A 13,376-nucleotide genomic window follows, 5' to 3' on the forward strand; every position below is an offset into this window, starting at 1 on the left:
GCAAAGGGAGCAACGGAAAAATATATGGGTGGTGGTCTCTATTTCGCCAGAACTGCACGGACAGAGTCTGTCTTCTTGGGGAACTTGTCTAAACTTCCCATATAGGACCGCTGACGGCAGTATATGAAACCTGGCCAGAGTAAACGCCCTTCTGTGTGATGGTATCTCTAAATGGGTTAGGTAATCAGCTGGAAGTGACAGATATCTTCGGGCTTCCGATATCAGGAAAGATGAAACTTTATTTAAATCATTCTGTCTCTCAATGTCAATTATCCTCTGTTTGACTATATTTTTGGCTACATTGTAATTACAGGAGATGAGGTGAGTTTGTTGGCGGCCTATGTAACTTATTTTCAATGACTCTAGTCCATGGTGAACGATAGTTATCTTTCAGTATCCACCCGTATGGTTCCTGTTTCCATTAAGTTTCCAAGCTTTGAATGGGTTTTTCATAGTATGGTAATTCTTTTTTCCCCATGCTGTCAGTTTTTATTGTATTAAGATGTATGCTTACATCCCAGATAACTTTTATATGCCAAAAGCTGGTATATGAATACAGTGGTACCTTGGTTCTCAAACTTAATCCGTTCTGGAATTCCGTTCCAAAACTAAAGCGTTCCAAAACCAAGGCACGCTTTCCCATAGAAAGTAATGCAAAACAGATTAATCCATTCCAGACTTTTAAAAACAACACCAAAACAGCAATAGAACATGAATTTTACTATCTAACGAGTCCATTGATCCATAGAATGAAAGCAATAATCAATGTACTGTACTATAAAATAAATAAGACAGTATTGTAGATGATAAAAATTAAAATTATTTTTTTTTCTTACCTGCACTGATGATAGTCATTGTTTGGATGGGGGGAGGGCTTTTATCCATTTCCGCAGTCACACAATCAATCAATCAGTCAATCAGTCAATCAGTAGCTGAACGAACACACAGTCATGAAAACAAATTAACTGGAAAAGCTCCCAAAACACAAAATAAATTTCAAAAATGAAAGCGCCAAACTTTATCTGTTCCGGAAGTCCGTTTGACTTCCAAAATGTTCAAAAACCAAAGCGCAGCTTCTGATTGGTGCATGTGCCCTGGAAACAGTAGCCGACAGCCACATCAGACATTTGGCTTCCAAAAAACCGTTTGAAATCTGGAACACTTACTTCCGGGTTTTTGGCGTTTGAGACGAAGACGTTTGAGAACCAAGGCGTTTGAGAACCAAGGCGTTTGAGTACCAAGGCATTTGAGAACCAAGGTACCACTCTATTCTTTTTCCCCCATGCTGTTTTTTAAGTGCTGTTTTTTAAAATTTCTCCTGCTTCCAGATTTTATTGTATTAAGATGTATGCTTACATCCCAGAGACCTTTCTTATGTCGAAAGCTGGTATATGAATATTTTTAATGAAATATATAAATATTTCCAACCAGTTCCTGCAGGTACTCACTCTGCAGAGAGGGCAATGTTTTGTGTGTGACAAAGCATCAGATATTACTGGACCCTACAGCCAATTAGGGGTACATGGGGGGTTAGGGAAGGGATAGAACCTTTGGTGGGGAACACGTCATGCTTCTTCTGGGGGTAGTTGATATGGGGGTTGATATGGGGGTAATTGAAGGGACCAAGGTGGCGCTGTGGGTTAAACCACAGAGTCTAGGGCTTGCTGATCAGAAGGTCAGTGGTTCGAATCCCTGTGACGGGGTGAGCTCCCGTTGCTCGGTCCCAGCTCCTGCCAACCTAGCAGTTCGAAAGCACGTGAAAATGCAAATAGATAAATAGGAACCACTACAGCGGGAAGGTAAACGGTGTTTCCGTGCGCTGCTCTGGTTCGCCAGAAGTGGCTTTGTCATGCTGGCCACATAACCTGGAAGCTCCCTCGGCCAATAATGCGAGATGAGCGCGCAACCCCAGAGTCGGTCACGACTGGACCTAATGGTCAGGGGTCCCTTTACCTTTTATGGGGGTTATTAGCCCTGGCAGACTCCCCAGGGTGGGGGAGGACTGTCTTGTAGACCTGCAGATCATCCAAGATTGTCAGCTGGCATCAAGGTGCAAGCGGCAGGACGCTGGGTCCTATAGCATGGCACAGATGGCAACCTTTCCTAGCTAGCTTCTGCATTTGATTTGATTCCCCCCCTGTAATCAAATTAGATCCCCCACTCTCTAAAATTAGCACCCAACCTGCTAAAAGGTGTGGCTTCAAATACATTCCAGAAAGTGGTTTTATTTCAACAAGAGGGACTTACAACAAAACACTGCAATGTGGAATGCTGCTATTCTGGATTCCAGCCACTCTGTTCCATTACACACTGTCCTCTCAGGTTTCCATCGCCCCAGTCAACAGTTGGTCATCATTTTACAAGGTGTGACCAGAAAGTTCGCTGAGTGGTCACAGAAATCGGACAGCGAGAAATATTCCAATGTACAACCCTGCAGGCCTTCAAAGTAGGCCCCCTCTGATACAATGCACCGTTGACAACGTTCCCAGAACTGTTGGAAACTTCTGGAGAAGTCCTTTTTTCATACTGCTTTCAGTTCCCTCGTCACAGTAGCTGGGATTTGTAAAATGTTACAGTTTTCAGTTTTGGAAATCCAGTGGGGCCAGATGGGGAGAATATGGAGGGTGGGACAACTCAGTCACCTCAGTAACGATTTCACGTGGAATATGCGATTCTTCCGCCATCATTCGGACAGACAAATACTGATCCTGCATCAATAACTCACGGACTCTGTCACGAACTCTGCCTCCGTTCTGCTCGTCGATGGTCTGCCATCTTTGATGGTTTTCCACCCTTCACGGAAACACTTAAACCACTCATACACTGTCTTTCGAGTTACAGCTACAACTCCGTACACAGTTGTGTGAGCATTTTGTGGGTTTCCGATGCTGATTGTATGTTCGAATATTTCTCGCTGTCTGATTTCTGTGACCATTCACCGAACTTTCTGGTCACACCTTGTATGTTCACTGAGCACATTCAGTCTCCACTGAGCAATTGTTGTTGGGGGGGGGGTTGGGGGGGTAAGTCTCTTCCACTTAACATTTTTTCAGAAGTGTGGTTTTTTTGTTTGGTTTTTGTGGGGTTTTTTGTGTGTGTTTTTGTACTTCTGTAAATCTTGGGATTCCTCCAAGACTCCTGAGTGTTGTGCATGGGTGGTGCACTTTTGGCTACCCAAGCATTGGCACCCAGAACACTGGAAATAATGTGAAATGCTAGCTTTGACATAGCCCATAGAGACCACCAGTGTTGACTACTGACTAGAAAGGATGCAAGGATCTAAACAGAAGAGGTTAACTTTTCACTGTGGACAACAAAACTAGCTCAGTTGGTAGAGCATAATACTCTTAATCGCAGGGTTATGGGTTCAAATCCCATGTTGGGCAAAAAATTCTTGTGTGGCAGGGGGTTGGGCTGGATGACCTTCAGCGTCCCTTCCAACTCTACAATTCTATGAACACAGGCTATATAGCAACTTACGCTATTTGACAGAAGGAGATTTTCCAGATTCTCACAAGTGTTTTAATTTCCAGAAAGCTGTGGTTGCTGTTGTTTTAAAAGTAACCTTTGAGTCTTGTGGTTCTCCAGAGCGATGAGTGCCTCTCCGAGAAAGCATGGGGAGAATCTCCACGAATCCTTGAAATTACTGGGGTACAGAAGCAGAGAAGAGGAATGGGCCGTGTTGGATGATATCGCGGTGCAAAATGCACGGAATGGCCTCGTGTCATTTGAACTAGGCGAGCCCTTAGACAGGTGAGACAAGATCAAATCCTCTCCATCTGCAGATGTGGCAGTAGATTTGCTGGGAGAAGACATTTGTCCTTGGGAGTGGGGCTAAACCATCCATCGTCACTCTTGGCTTGATAATGTCTAAATATGGCTCAGCTCCCATTTGCATAAGAAAGTCACCACTAGGAGGCTATAGAAAATGAATGAAGGAATGTGAGAACGAGCCCTGAAATTCATAGTGTACCAAGTGTATTGGGCACACTTCAGATTTATTTATTTTTAATAATGTTCTTTAATTGAATGATGTCCCTTCTTAATATATTTAAACACGGAGACGGTAGAATGTACAGAGAAATGTTCTTGATCTACGTATCAGATAATCGAAGTATAGGTTCTAGCTTGTATACGTAGTAGCTGGGGACTATGAATTAACTCTAAGAATTATAACATGCCGTTTGGAGGTACTGTATTTGTTTATTGTAAGAATATATCTAATTTTAAAAGGGGTTTAAGGATATCATTTATAAGTGTGCTCCCAACTGATATAGCTTTCTTTAATATTAATTCTTGTATCTGATTTACCGTACATCCTATTCCCTTTGAAAACGTTTTTTTTGGGGGGGGGAGCCTATTGGGTTGTTGTTTTTATTTTTATTATGTATTTTGTGGTTTTTTATCTTGATTTTATTCTGTGAACTGCCCTGAGACCCCCTGGGTATAGGGCGGTATATAAATTCTAATAATAATAATAATAATAATAATAATAATAATAATAATAATAATGCACCAATGAAATGGTTGAACGTAGCGAAATGGGTTTCCTAGTGACTTGACGCAAATGAAAACTGCATGGATCACAACTGACAGTTTTGTTTGCTTGTTTCAGCCCCAAGAACACACACATGTTCAGATACAAATATATTTTCTTTCTCTCTTTATAAAATGCAGCTTTATTATCCTTCGCCTGTCCTCTTCTGTGGATAACGCACATCTAGTTCAGTTTGTTAAAAATATGGAGAAAGACATCTACACCACGATGGTGAAAGTGGTGCTCTATCGGAAAAGAGAAGATCCATACAAGGTCGCTGTCTTACTCGTTCCATCCAAGGAACTGAACTTGGAGCTGCAGGCTCTGCGTGAGGAGGGTTTCTCTGGCCCTCCTGATCCCTCTCAGCAGTTCAAACTGAGAGAAGGGGAGCAGGTTTATTTTAGATTTAGCGGAAATATTCATGCTTCAGGTAAATCCGTTTCCTGCTGCGCAACTACATTCCATATAAGTGGCCCATTCTGAAGGGTACGAATGCAGGAGTGGGTAATGGGGCCACACAAGCTAACCCTGTCCATGTCGCCTCCCACTGTGGCCCTACACACCTTTTGTCTGAGTTGCATGTGAATGGACACAGTGTAGAGGAAGACACCTAGGACTCAGCTACATTAGGAAAGAAACAGCGGTTTGAATGCGCTATAAACACACCACACCAGATGGCGCCAGAGAGCAGGAAATTTAAAAACACGGTTTTCCATAGGGATTTTTTTTATTTGTTAAAACAATCAAATTTCTGCCAGTGTTTAGATCCACCCATAGAGCCCCTTCAGAATGTGTGGGTGGTGGTGAAGGAGAGCAGTTGTGGGATTTGGGCATCGAGGAGAGAATGATTGAAGGGAGCTACAGCCAATGAGAAAACAAGTAATATTTGGAGGTTGGAGGAGGGTTTATTTTGTGTGCTAAAAAATTAAGCATGCAAAATTGGTGAATACTGATCCGTTATATCAACTTAATCTTATCTCCTTCCCCCAACTTTCTCTTCCCCATGGCGTATATTCAGATGATGGGGCGGCCTTTGGAAAAAGCTACAAGCTTACTTTTCATGCACAGAAAAAGACACGGCTTGACCTGCAAATCAAGGAGGTGGATGAATTTGGCAATTACAGCTCACCGCATTACAAAGGAACCGCCTTGTTCTACAAAGTGAGCAAAGAAGCCATTGCTAAAAGCTGGGAACAGTCTCTTTTGCCTGAAGGCTACCAGCAGGAAGACCTTCTCTGCAAATTGGCTCTAACCTTGCCAAAAGTAAGTTGTTTACCCACATTCTAAATCTATTTATTTATTTATTTACTTTATTGAATTTATATACCGCCCTATACCCACGGGTCTCAGGGTGGTGAATAAAAACTCAGGGGTAATAAAATCAAGATATAAAACCACAAAATGCATAATAAAAATAAAAACAACAACCCAATTGCACACACACACACCCCAAAAAAACCCCACACATTTTAAAAGGGCATAGGATATCAAACAGATCAACCAAATGTCTGGTTTAAAAAATGAATGTTTTTGCCTGGTGCCTAAAGGTGTATAGTGAAGGCGCCAGGCAAACTTCCCTGGGGAGAGCATTCCACAGATGGGGAGCCACTGCAGAGAAGGCCCTTTTATCGTGTTGCCACCCTCCGGACCTCTTGAGGAGGAGGAGGCACACGAAAAAGGCCTCAGAAGATGATCTCAGGATCTGGGTAGGTTCATATGGAAAGAGCCGGTCCTTGAGGTATTGCGGTCCTGAGCCATTTAAGGCTTTATAGGTCAAAACCAGCATTTTTAATTGGGTCCGGAAACTACCGGTAATTGGTAGCCAGTGCAGTCAGACCAGGATGGGTGTAATATGCTCAAAGCGTCTTGCTCCAGTGAACAACCTGGCCGCTGAAATCTGCACTAGCAAGTTTCCGAACTGTCTTCAGAGGCAGCCCTACGTACAGCGCATTGCAGTAATCTAACCTTGAGCTTACCAGAGCATAGGCAACAGTAGTTAGGCTACCCCTGTCCAGATGGGGCGAAGCAAGTGTTCATTTTTCCTAAAAGGAGGGATAAAACTCTTTCTTTTTGGGGGGAGGGTGAGGTATGTTGTGCACACTGCTAGTCCGCCACAAAGCAAAACACACTTCATTCTTGCAACCCTGCACCGTCTCTTACATTTAATGCTTTCTTTCATTCATCAAATTCCTGGATATGATCAGCATGTGCTTTCCAAGACAATGCAGCGGAGATGGCCTTCCATTGGCAGGTGCCTCCTCCTTGCCACTTAAAAGTGGGGAGATGGGCAGTAGGAAGGGGACGCGGTAGCCAACTTTCCTGTTCAATTGCTGTTTTGGGGGTTGATTTTAAAAGTCTGAAACGGATTAATCCGTTTTGCATTACTTTCTATGGGAAAGCGCGCCTTGGTTTTGGAACGCTTTGGTTTTGGAACGGACTTCCGGAATGGGTTAAGTTTGAGAACCAAGGTACCACTGTATAGAAAAACAGTCTGCTCACAGGGGGCGGGGGTGGCTTCCTGCCATCTTTCCCCTCTCAGTTACCGGCAGCAGACTCCATGTTGGGAAGCCAGGAACCAAAACTGCTCCATTCTGCCAGCTGAAATTTAGGAGAAATAAAATGTAATCTACAAGCATATTGTCAAGGGGTGTTGTTGCGACTACTCTAGAGTAACGACGCTCCACATTCTTGTCTTTAGACAGTTTTATTTAGTGCAGTCTATTTACAGTGGAACTGGTGTGTAGAACATGTCTGCTTAGTCCGATGCAGAATCCGGTAATGGACCGCCCCTCGACTTCTTCCAGCATAAGAGTCTCGGGACGGCTAATCTCCTTCCCCTCCTTCTCCTGTGTAATTCCGGAACCGGGGGAAAAAAAGGGTCTAGGCTCCATGTTTTCCTTCTCCCCCCTTTCCCCCCCTCTCTCTTCCTCCCTCACATGTAGCAGGGGCTCTTCTGTGTTGCCGGAGCCCTGCACCCCTCTTCCCCCTTCCTCACTGGACTCCTCCCCCTCCTCGCTGGCATTGCTGCTATTGGAGGAGCTGCTCTTGATGAGGGGAGGAAGATCCCTGTATTCTCTTCCCCTTACACATATGTATCTTAATCTATACAGCTTCAACAAGATCATTGGTTTTTTTGGTCTTTAGCACGAATGCCCCCATCTCCTTTGCTAAAGCAACACTGACTATTGTTTGCTTCATGTTTGCTCATCTAATCCCTCAGTAATTATTGTTTCCCTCTCTGAACACCTTTTCTTGTGCAGAGGGAAAAGCTTATCGTTCGTCCACAGAGCACCAAAATAACCTCAACTGATTCATCAGGTAAGAAGACTCCCTACTCCCACCTAGAGATGGGAAGGCCTGGGGGGGGCAGAAAAATGGGGGGGGCAGATTCCCCCAACCCCCTTCCCCCCAAAGCCCTTTTTCTGGAAAAAATGAGAGGGGGGGAGTGTGTGGAATATTCAAACTATATCAAGTTGTTTTGTTTTGTTTTCAATTTTTCCAGGAAAAAAACGTCTTTGGAAAAAACTGTTTTCCCCCATTTTCCCCGGGGTTTTTCCAGGCCTCCCCATCTCTACTCCCACCCTAGCAAATGGTATGCCATGTTTTCACGCATGTCTCCTCTGAAATCATACCCTGTGAATTTCAGGACGGTCTGAATCCTAGCCGAGTAGCAACAGGATATGATGAAGGGTGGATCGCAATTCTGGATCGCATTCCCAGTGTTCTTATTGTTTTAACCTCAAGGATGAATGCCATGTTATTCAGTCAGCTTGCGTCTTCAAGTCCTTGGTGGAATCTAGACACATATAAAAAACGCTGTGAAAATGCTTTTTTAAATAGCATTTAAAAATATATACCGTATTGCCCAAAATATAAGCTGCACCCCCCCCCCAAATTCCTACAGGGAAAACCTGTGGCTTATATTCAGAACCGAGCGCTGGACACCCACCTTCTGGCACTACCACCCTGAATGGGGGATAGGAGCAGCCGGCGCTGGCATGGGGAGGTAGTGCCAGGAGGCGGGTGCCCAACACACTCAGAACTAAGCGCCGGCCGCCAATCTCGTCCCCCGTCCCCCGTTCAGGGTGGTAGTGCCAGGAGGTGGGCCCCACCCACAAACAAGCCTTGAATTTTAAAGGTGCTGCTTATTTGCGGGTGCATCTTATATTTGGGCCAATACGGTATATTGAATTTGCCATAAGCTCACAATCGCCATCTAGTGTCACATTTGTATAGTGCACTTAAAATGCACCTAAAGTGTTTTATTTGCAGCTGTATAGCTGAGTCCCTCGTTGCTGCTTCTTAGCTGCAAAATAGCTGCCCGAGGAGGGCATGTTTTGCAAAGGGAAAATGGCAGGCAGGAGGTTCCTTCCATTACCCCCTGTTTTTCTTTCTTCCTGTGTGACTTCAACAGCACTTTGCACAGGTGGCGCAGCAATGGCCCTGAAAACAGATGTGATGATTGTGCAACTGGCTATTGTGTGAATGTGGTTTGTATAGTAAATAGCAGCCACAATAGGGTAGAGGGTGAATATGAATCAGGACTACACTGAGGGGAGAGAGGGGAACAGGTTTTAACCATTTGTTCCCACCGTGGTCCTGATCTAAGTTAGGTCCACCACAGAGCTGCAACCACAAGAAGCAAAGAGGCTTAATTTCCTTCAAATCTTTTAAGCTTATGATTTCTTCAATCCTTTAACATACGATTCAGTGCCTTTAAAACAAAACAAAACAAAACCCTTAGCCACAAACTAGATTTAATGAACACTAACATCCGAGTGCTCTCTAAATTGATATAGTCTTTTATATACTAACCTTTTATGCTCTTCCACATCTGTTTAATGCTTGTAACCCTTCTTTTAGATTCTTTTAGATTCTTATAGTCTTTTATATATCTTCTGTTTTAATACTTTTTAGCTTTCCGAAACATTTTACAGATTCTAAATGATTGTACTCCACCCTACTAAGGGTTAAGACCGTAATAAAGATTTGATGATGACTGTCTTAATATTTTTACTCGCAGATGCACTGTGGGACAATTTACTGTACTGGCTGTCACACGAGCTGTCGGAAGATAACGCTTCTTGCCTCGCTCTCTGTCTGCCTCTCCACCGAAGCACTCTTCCATTTATTAAACTGAGGTGCCCTGATAATCTCACTGAGCAGATCTACGAGTTCCTGTGCTTCTGGAAAAGGAATCTTCCGCGATCTGCAGACAAGCTCCAGCTCCTCTCTCGCTATCTCTATAAAAGCGGCAGAAGCGATCTTGTCAAGGATCTCCAGTTCAAATGGGAGAGCAAAGTTTTCTGGAGGAAAACTCATGATTTCTTTAGTAGGCCAGTTGGGGATGGGGAGTCTATGTAATTGTCTTTTTTAAAAAAAACTCTTTCCGAACAACTGCTTCATTTCAGTAGTGAAAAATGGAAACCATTCAGGAGGGAGATGTCAATTGTGAGATACGTATATTTTAACACCGCTTCATTTGCTCAGCAGTACATTTCTCTGCCAAGCCTGCAGACAGAAATTGTACCTATGTGTGGTTTTGATAGGGCCCCCAAAATCCATGGGGGCACTGGGTGCTTGTCAGCAAAGTTGTACTCAGAGCAGACATATTTAAATTAACGAACATTACAAATTTGGGCTTATTAATAGGTCTGAGTAAAACCTAGTTGAATACAGTGGAACCTCAGTTGTTGAACACTTCAGAAGCCAAACAATTCGGAAGCAAAATGCCAACAATCCGGAAGTGAATGCTTCCGTTTTCGAACGTGCCTCGGACGTCAAACAGCTTCTGAAGGCGCATTTCTCCATTTTTTAAAAGGAATTTGCCGGCCGGCAATTGCGCCTCAGTTGTTGAACATTTTGGAAGTCGAACGGTCTTCCAGAACGGATTACGTTCGACAACCAAGGTTTCACTGTATACCACCACTCATTGCAAGCAACTGTAAAAGCAGCTTAAAGTATACTTATATTAAGGAATGCATTTGCAAACCTATACCAACTTTCCTGGGTGTAAGCTCCATAGAACTCAGCAAAACTTACTTCTGAACAGTGCTTTTTTTCTGGGGGTACGCAGGGGTACGCATACCCCTGAACATTTTGTGAATCTTTGTACTTTTGTCCATATACTGTATTTATTTTCCCTGATTTGAACTCTAAAATGGTGATTTCCTTGAATCAAAATAAAAGTACCCCTAAACATTTTTTAAGAAAAAAAGCACTGCTTCTGAATGTCCACTTTAAACAGTTGTAGACCCTCCCCCAAGAATCGGGGGGGCTGTAGAGTGGTAATAATTCTTAGGGAGATTGAATCCTGACAAGACAGAAGTACTGTTTGTGGGGGACAGGAGGCGGGCGGGTGTGGAGGACTCCCTGGTCCTGAATGGGGTAACTGTGCCCCTGAAAGACCAGGTGCGCAGCCTGGGAGTCATTTTAGACTCACAGCTGTCCATGGAGGCACAGGTCAACTCCGTGTCCAGGGCAGCTGTTTATCAGCTCCATCTGGTACGCAGGCTGAGTCCCTACCTGCCCACTGACTGTCTCTCCAGAGTGGTGCATGCTCTAGTTATCTCTCGCTTGGACTACTGCAATGCGCTCTACGTGGGGCTACCTTTGAAGGTGACCCGGAAACTACAACTAATCCAGAATGCGGCAGCTAGACTGGTGACTGGGAGTGGCCGCCGAGATCACATAACACCGGTCCTAAAAGACCTACATTGGCTCCCAGTACGTTTCCGAGCACAATTCAAAGTGTTGGTGTTGACCTTTAAAGCCCTAAACGGCCTCGGTCCGGTATACCTGAAGGAGCGTCTCCACCCCCATCGTTCTGCCCGGACACTGAGGTCCAGCTCCGAGGGCCTTCTGGCGGTTCCCTCATTACGAGAAGCCAAGTTACAGGGAACCAGGCAGAGGGCCTTCTCGGTAGTGGCACCCACCCTGTGGAATGCCCTCCCACTAGAGGTCAAAGAGAACAATTACCAGACCTTTAGAAGGCATCTCAAGGCAGCCCTGTTTAGGGAAGCTTTTAATGTTTGATGGATTTCTGTATTTTAGAATTTCTGTTTTTTTTGGAAGCCGCCCAGAGTGGCTGGGGGAACCCGGCCAGATGGGCGGGGTATAAATAATAAATTATTATTATTATTATTATTAGGGGGGCCCTATTCCCCTTACACAGAGACAATTCCCAGACTTCCCTGGAAAGAAGGATTGGTTATTAAACCATCCTGGGGATTTTAGCTCTGAGTGATTTTAGCTCTCAATGAAGTCCCCAATATTTGAGCAGTTTGTTCCCAAGTGCCTTTCCTCAAATACCCCACATACCTTCCAATGAGCTGGGAATTCATCTCATCCTGAGCCCCTCGACCCAGCAGATTGGAGCTCAGGATTTTTCTGTAGATGATACAGCATGGAGCCCAACCATTCATGAGAAAGGCCATTTAAAAAAGTGGCAAAATTCACTTCCAGACCCAATCTGGGAGAATAGAGAAGCCCACAAAAATTGGATTTTAAAATTCAGGTAAAGTTTTCAGCTTTCATTTAGATGTACTCAGTGCTTCATTTAGAAGTACACAGGGGAAAGGACTGGGCAGGAGTGGGTCAGAGTTGGGATTGGATGAAAAATTGATGTTTGTTTAATTTTTGGACAGATTAAATTGGTTGGAAATGGATAATTTTAAGGAGCTAGTTGAAGCATCCGGGAAAACCGGAACTGGGGGGGGGGGGGTTTGAACTTAGAAGTAAAAGAGGAAAATCTAAGGAGATTTGATAATTTTGTGAATCATTTTTGAGGGAAAAGTAGAGGCCAATGGGGAATTATAATAGATAAATAAGATTATAATGTTTGGATTAGGGGGGAAAATTGGAATTGTTTTAGATTGGAAAATGAATGTAAAAAGTTGTATTTTTAAAATGAATTGGAAGTTGCATATTTTGGGGATAAAAAAGGGCTCGGAAAAGATGGGTCGGGGAAGTCGGAATTGATTATAATCATGGATTATAAATTAGAATGTTTATTCTTTTTTTCTTTTTTCTTTTTTGAAGTGTTTTTTTTTCCCTCTGTGGTTTTTTCCCTTTTTTTCTTGTTGTTGTTTTTATTTGTATTGGCTATGTAAAATTGTTTTTCTTCTATTTTGTATCAAAAAACCTTTCAATAAATATAAATTAAAAAAAAAACATTTAGAAGTACACAGGGGTATGCATATCCCTAAACATTTTGTGAATCTTTGTACTTTTGTCCATTTACTGTTTTTATTTTTCCCAATTTTAACTATAAAATGATGATTTTTCTTGAGTCAAAATGAGAGTACCCCTAAACATTATTTCTTTTAAGGAAAAAAAAAGGCACTGGAAGTACTTGTGTTTAACCACAAGATGGCCTCGGTGTCTGCTTTTTCAAAGAAAAGCGTGGTACAATGCTGATACAGAAAGCTGAAATAAAAAAGGGAACTTTCCTTTAAAAAGAAGAAGAAAGAAATCCACCAGGATGTTTTCCACAAGTGTTTTGTAAACCAAATGGTCATTTACACTGACAATGAAACAAGCAGTACAAACGAACTTCGTAATTGTGGTTTCAGCCTTGAAAAGGCTTTTTGTGAGTGCAGTGGAACCTCAGTTTATGAACACCTTGGTTTACGAATTTTCGGTTTACGAACGCTGTGGACCCATCTGGAACGGATTAATTCACTTTCCTTTTTTAAAAAAATAATATTTTTATTGATTTTATAAAGAATTCATAAAAGAAAAGAATTAAAAAGACAAAATAAAAATAAAAAAGATATAAAAATAGAAATAAAAAAATAGCAAAAAGGAAGTAAAAAAAAAATGATAATGACACATTCTT

The 13,376-nt window shown here is 42.9% G+C and overlaps 1 protein-coding gene across 3 annotated transcripts in view; it reads left to right on the forward strand.

Moving 5' to 3' along the window:
* The window catches only part of DTHD1 (death domain containing 1), a 33,427-nt gene extending 22,593 nt beyond the window's left edge, over positions 1-10,834 (forward strand). For all 3 annotated transcript variants that reach the window (XM_088658641.1, XM_088658638.1, XM_088658646.1), the window contains 5 exons: positions 3,589-3,753; positions 4,678-4,967; positions 5,556-5,800; positions 7,798-7,855; positions 9,561-10,834. In XM_088658641.1, coding sequence (XP_088514767.1) covers positions 3,589-3,753; positions 4,678-4,967; positions 5,556-5,800; positions 7,798-7,855; positions 9,561-9,901 — 1,099 coding nt within the window. In that variant the 3' untranslated portion in view covers positions 9,902-10,834. The remainder of the gene's footprint in view (positions 1-3,588; positions 3,754-4,677; positions 4,968-5,555; positions 5,801-7,797; positions 7,856-9,560) is intronic.
* Positions 10,835-13,376: the final 2,542 nt, after the last annotated feature.

The sequence above is a fragment of the Zootoca vivipara genome, chromosome Z1 (genome assembly GCF_965207765.1).
Source record: "Zootoca vivipara chromosome Z1, rZooViv2.hap1.1, whole genome shotgun sequence".
Taxonomy (NCBI): domain Eukaryota; kingdom Metazoa; phylum Chordata; class Lepidosauria; order Squamata; family Lacertidae; genus Zootoca; species Zootoca vivipara.